General features: G+C 33.0%; 1 protein-coding gene across 1 annotated transcript; it reads left to right on the top strand.

Annotated features, from left to right (window-relative positions):
* Positions 1–1,719: 1,719 nt before the first annotated feature.
* On the top strand, positions 1,720–5,124 carry LOC141589884 (uncharacterized). Its single transcript, XM_074410504.1, has 4 exons — positions 1,720–2,049; positions 4,570–4,756; positions 4,857–4,990; positions 5,083–5,124. Exons 1-4 carry the CDS (start codon positions 1,720–1,722, stop codon positions 5,122–5,124), a joined length of 693 nt encoding a protein of 230 aa, XP_074266605.1.
* Positions 5,125–6,811: the final 1,687 nt, after the last annotated feature.

Raw genomic sequence — 6,811 nt, 5'->3', positions numbered from 1 at the left:
CGTGAAAAATAAAAAAAACAATAATCATCAGTCATCAATCTAAATTAGTGTTCATAAAATTTACAATTATCTAATATGAAATATGGATGTGTATAAACGTATAGCCTATATGAACCGACACACTTTAAAATCGTACATTGCTTGCAAAATTTAAAGTTTGAAGTTACCTAATATGTATATTTGTACGTAATTTATTTTTGTAGTATATATTTTACTCATATTTGTATTAATGACTTAAATATATTTAAGTGGAATTTACTTTTCAATACTAATGAATTCAGTCAGCTCATTAGATATTTAAAAACGCAATTTATTTTCGTAGTATATATTTTACTCGTTATAGTACTTTTACACTAAGCTTTCCATTTATTTGCCCTTACCAAAAAAATCAAACCTAATGCTTTCTACCTTCTCTCTATTGTTTATCCGTAAATTTGAACATAAATTTTTCAATTATGAATGATTATTCGAGTATAGATCAAGTATTTAATTTAGTAATCCATTATTAATAATTAAATTGACTCTTTATTATAGTTTTGTATAATTTTTAATTAGGATTTATGTTCAAATTAATTGGGGAATCACCGTCCCTATTCAATTCGCATGGTACTACCGTCATTTGCTTGAAAACCTACTTTCTGAGGGACAGCGTAACATTTACATTCAATTTAGAACTCAAACTATTACGTCCACGACGGTCCACTCAAATCAATTTTTACTCAGGCATTTGCGGGAGGAAGAGCAAGTTGAGCACTATGAGCAGTGTAGTACGGAGTAGTTCGTTTAACTAGATTTTTTTTCTTTTTTCTTTTAATGTAGTAAGTAGTAATGGGTTAATTCTTCTTTCAAGGTAGTACACTAGTACGTAGTACGTTTATAATGGTGGGGGAAACGAAAGAGGTATAATTGTCAACCGTGTACTACGATAAGTAAAATTTGCACTGCGAAAATCAGCATCCTTTAAAAATTATATCTGCACACGGGTTAAAATCGTATAGTTATACATCGCTTCATTCAATTATTATTTCAGAATATTACGTTTAACTATCGTATTAGCGAATGTATTTTATATGTGATTATCTAAAAATAAATCCGTGCATTTTTGTACACGAACAAAAACTAGTAGAAATATATAGCAAATAAAACGGTTACTTGATGGCTTGGGACGCTTCAATATGGGCAAAAGTTTTGACCAAATTAGTATGCTTTATTATAAGAATCTTGTACATGTATTTTTTACTCTTTTAGAAAAAGGAAAAATAATTGTCACAGGCCCAAATTTGGCTACAATCAGCTCATTATCATCACCTTAGTCCCTTTCAAAATTCAATGTTCAGCTTCTAATTTGCAAATGTTAACGAGATGAACATGGGCCGATGAAATGTGACGCCGATTTCAAATGAGACGGCCTTATCAATTGACACAAATACTCAGGCCTTTTTTTCCCCCTTTTCTCCTTAATTCAATAATAAAAAAAACTGACGCAAACGTTACCATCATCTCATACACTGATACACATTCACTTTTACCTTCTCACAATAAAAACAAAAAAAATACCTTTTCGTAAAACCAACTATAATTCAGTCAATAATCTTCCCTTCGTGAAAACCAACTATAATTCAATTGAAACTCGCCCACCACACTCTTACCTTCCTGACTTCCTCACAATATTAGATATTTCAATAATCTCTTAACATTTCATCCCCTTATCTTAATTTCATGGAAATTCCACGTCAGCTTAGTATACTATTAACAACCTTGGTAATGTTTGTATCTTATGGAGTTTCCGATGAGTCGAATAATGTCAAGGTATATCCTTTCCAACAACACATAGACCATTTCGTTTTCGGGGTCGAATCAAACAATGCCACTTTCATCCAACGGATTTACATTGACCATACCTATAGAGACGGGCATCCTGATGAAGACGGGATGCCCATTCTAGTTTACTTAGGGGGCGAGGCCAATGTCAAGCATTGTGTAGCAGAAGGTGGTGGTATAATGACTATGGCGGCCTCCAAATTTCGAGCCCTAATTGTTTACATCGAGGTATGTATTTTCTTAAGATTTGGAATTTGTTTATAGAAAACAAATTCAAATTTAATGTTCTTGTACTACTTTTGAAAGAGGAAAAAAACATGCACTAGAAAATGTTCAATAGGGATCCATCCATGCAAATAGACTTGACCACGTAAATGTCCTCTTTTTTTTTTTTTTTTTTTTTTTTTTTTTTTTTTTATACTGGGCTTATGAATTGTGAATGAAAGAATCCAATTTAATTTCTAAAACTTGTGGGTCGGAAATGTTGTATTATGAGCCCAAGTAAAGGAAGATCTGCCTCAAGAACGACCCACATAATAACAAAAAGTTTTTTTTTTTTTTTTTTTTTTTTTTTTTTTTTTTTTTTTTGAGGAACACAAAGAAATTTTTACTAATGCCTTCTGGTGTGTTTCTCTTAAAAAAAAATTACAGAGTAAGTAGTACATTTCTAATTTTTAAGATTTTTTCGATTAATATTAGAACGTAAATATCGTCAATGAAGGAACATATTAGGCAATTTTATGATATTACCTTATGTGTCAACTTTGTTAACAGATCCACTAGAAATTTAGAATCAGTGGCGGACCTAGGAGCGATTTACCGGGGTGCGCTTTTCAACGACGTTTATTTGACCGCGCTAGAATATACATAATGAAAATTTGATTTATACCCGTAAAATGTAATATTCCAAGACCATGCATATAGAATATAGATTGACTCGAATTCAGTTAATCTCTGAAATAAGTTAAAATTTTGAATTATTTTTAAAGGGAAAAAAGTAATATTTCATGTCATCATATACTGAAGAAGTATAAATTTTGCGGATTTAAAAAGGGACCAAACCTTTTGCCATTTTCATCAATTTTAAATGAAACATACACAAATAAATTATTTGTAATTGGTTAATATAATATGAAATTAGTGTTCTATAATTATTTCAAAATTATAGTTTATAGTTGCGGACATTAGTTAAACTAACAAGTACAGAATAGTTAGCATCCATAAGAAAAAAAAATATTGATGATGGAATTAATTGGAGAAAACTTGAAATTAACGATATACAAAAATTGGGAATGGGCTAAAATGGAAAAAAGGGGTGAAAAGGAAAAAAAAAAGAATGACTAAAAAAGGATCTTATGAGGTTCGAACTCATGTCACCTTGCAAAAAAGATCTTGGTTTTATCCACTAGACAACATCCAATTGCAATGTCCTTATGGCACAGAATTTATATACATACTATTTTAACTGCATTTTTCATAAAAAAAATTCAAACTTGAGGTTGGGCACGTGGGGTGCTGTGCGCATCCCCGGGTCCGCCCCTGATTATAATTATAATTGTCGAACCAGCATCCCTCTTTCGGGATTATTGATTGCAGAAGTTTTAACCTCTCCCCTTAACTGAAGTCGATAAATTTTCTAACAACAAAAGTTGTCGATCATAGCGTCTTCTAACTATATTGGTTGTCGACTGCAAGTTATCGATCGATAAGACGGTTACTGGCTAGTATCTTGTACTCTATACCAGTGGGCTGCGATTTTGTTATGAGTCTTATGACTCATGAGAGTATCATAAGAGGGGTTGCTAAGTGTGGAACTTGTAGGGGTAGGAAAAAGGGAAATACATTTACTTGACAACATGTTTAGTAACTTACTATAGGAAATATAGTTTTAGAAAATGGCTAATTTGGTAAAATAATTTTGTTAGAATAGTTGGTTAGGAAAAAGACCCCGTTATTTCTTCAAGATCAGAGGTCATACTAATCAATTACGTTAACTAGTTTTATTCCCGTGCAAAAAATGCACGGGTCGTAATAGCAGGCGCTATCATTAGATACATGAACATATAATTGAGCGTGATTAAGCGTTCAATACCGTGACAATATAAATAGTCCATATTTGGAGATTTGAATTTCAGATAATATACTATCGTATTTTGTTAGAATTATATTAAAGCTATTTGACATGTTACACCCGTTGAATGTATGTAAAATTTTAAATTACAACATTTATGTCACAATGACATTTTAACTTATGTTTTAACATAAACAATTAAAATAGAAATAAAAGATAGAAATAAGAGGAATTGGTTTGAGGGGAGAAGGTAATTAAATGGTATAGGAGACATGGCAGGGCTCACATGTATAAATTCACCAGCCAATCAAAAGCTAAGAAAAAACTTGGCTTTTATACTATGTAGATTAGTGTTAAAGATATCAAATATCATCAGTCAACCGACTCCTCAAATCAAAGAGTATCATAAGCATATATTGTTTATATTTAGTCTGTGTATATTCTAGTTGATATTTCTTCCTCTTTTTACTCCTATATTTTGTATACTTAGCTTGCTAAACAATCTTATAAAATATATACATCGACATGTAGCTCTTCTTTTTATCAATCAATATACAATAAACATTATAATCTTAAAATTAGAACATTTTAGATTGTGATTAAAAACTTATATTTGTTATCAATCTAATGGTTCATTCAAATCGGGTTTATGCTTAATCAATTTTTGTGTGTTGTAGCACCGTTTCTACGGCCAGTCGGTGCCCCTTGGATCCATCGACGCAGCGATGATGGATCCATATGTAAGGGGTTGCCTTACGTCTCATCAGGCATTAGCAGACGCTGCTAATGCCATTCGAGGCTTAAAATCCGACTGGTCACTTCAAAGCTCGCGGGTGATTGCATTTGGAGGCTCCTACGGCGGATGTAAGTATACCGCAATATCGTCGCTTCCATTTTTTTGGTATAAATAAATTTGCATAGCAAAATTGCTACTGACTGGTTTTTATTTCATTTTTCCTTGTAGTGTTGGCGGCTTGGTTTAGGATCAAGTATCCTAACATTGTCGACGGGGCATTAGCTTCCTCGGCGCCGGTATTTGATTCAGAGGACTTGGCTCTCGAGAACGAGTACTGCTCCATTGTCAGCAGAGATTTCAAGGCAAGTCATGATTTTTGACTTAAAATTTTATTACATTTATCATTTTAATTTGAATGATTTTCGTACTAACACATTTTTCTTTCTTTACGTAGGATATGAACGAGAAGTGTTATGATTACATAGCCCAATCGTGAAAGTTAATTGATGAGGTCGTAGCTGAGCCCGACGGCATATACAAGTTTTCGCATACTTTCAGTTCGTGTGGGTAAGTATTTACAACGTAAACTCCAGTTTATATCGTTATTTCAAAATTAGCAACTCTTCTATAAGACCATCCTATAGCATAGGTCTGTTCCAAGAGTAGAGAAACTCAAACAAAATAATTAAATTTATTTCTATTTTAAGTTTATTTTAACGACCCGACATTTTATGGTGAAAACTAACTTATCTAAATATACAATTTATCAATATAAAGTTTTAGATTCTCAAAATAAAATAATTTTCTACAAGTTTATTAACTAATTTATTTGGACTTTTAGTTATTGGGCTAATCTTATAGATAAAATAGTCTCACACAATAATTTGTGTTTCAAAATTACCATTTTTACATTGAAGATAATTAGTTTTGGAATGAAAATTAAGCGTATGTTTCACATGTGGAGGGTAAATGGGCCGGAAATTGACACACCAGCCTTATAATGTTTTGGTTCTAATTTATTATTTTCATAGATTGGGCTTAGGTAGTACTTGGGCCGAAAATGGAATGGCCCACTAATTAATACGACTTTTCGACGTCTTATCACTCACAAAATTCTCATATCTCGGACTGTGTCATAGTCTTTTGTTATTATGATTTTTATTTTTTATTTTTTAATTTTGTTAATTATTTAATTACTTCAAATAACAAAATCATTTTGATTGTTTGACAGGTCATTATTTGCAACCTAAGAGCTGAAGAACTATTTAGTTCAAGTTTACAATTACTTTGCACAATACAACGGTAGATATGGGCAGATTCGGCAGTTTTGTAGTAACATAGCAAAGGCGTCCCAGGATAACATCCTCAAAGGAATTGGGGATGCCATCCTACAATATACACAAGGACAGTCGTGCCTTAATATCACTCTTATGGGTCCCGGAAACCCGTTCTCGATATTGAATACGGCTTCCTTGACGACTTGGGATTGGCAGGTAAAATTTATTTATTTTTAGTATTAAAAATGGCACGGGTCCGTCTCGTGGTCTGTCCTGTAATACTACGGTTTTATGAGTCTCCGGGTACTCTACCGAGTGGGCCTTACTCTGTCGAGTAAGGGTGTTTTGGTTTTTAGAAATGTATTCTGCCTGTAGGATACTCGATCGAGCATCCTGGGTACTCGATCGTGTAAGTGGCACTCGATCGAGTACGTCAGCTACTCGATCGAGTAGCTCGGTTTACGGGTAATGTTTTGTCAGGTTTCGTTAATAATGCGAATTAGTATATAAACCTTTCCGTCACTTTCTTAATACACTTTTATCAAACCTAATTACTTCAAAAGAATTTCAACTACGTACTTCGCATCTTTCGCATTATTGACAAATCCCGGAGCTTGGGAGGTTGGAATTCATCGTTCTTTACATTCTTGTGATCCTTGCGTCGAGGGTAAGATCTACGTACCGATTTTATAGTATTTTATTAAGTTTGTTTAAACCCTAATTTGGGGGTTTGGGGGTTTTGTTAGTTTTTATGATTGTTAGTAATTATGTGATCATATGTTAGGAGGAGGATTCGTAGAGGAGGTCTTTTGATTACAGCTGTTGAGACCGTCTGATTGTATTGCATTCCAGGTAGGGTTTCCCTACTCAGTATTGGTCACATGATGTGTTGGTTGTGATTTGTGA

Source organism: Silene latifolia, chromosome 7, assembly GCF_048544455.1.
Source record: "Silene latifolia isolate original U9 population chromosome 7, ASM4854445v1, whole genome shotgun sequence".
NCBI classification, from domain to species: Eukaryota; Viridiplantae; Streptophyta; class Magnoliopsida; order Caryophyllales; family Caryophyllaceae; genus Silene; species Silene latifolia.
This window is presented reverse-complemented; position numbering and strand designations above follow the sequence as displayed.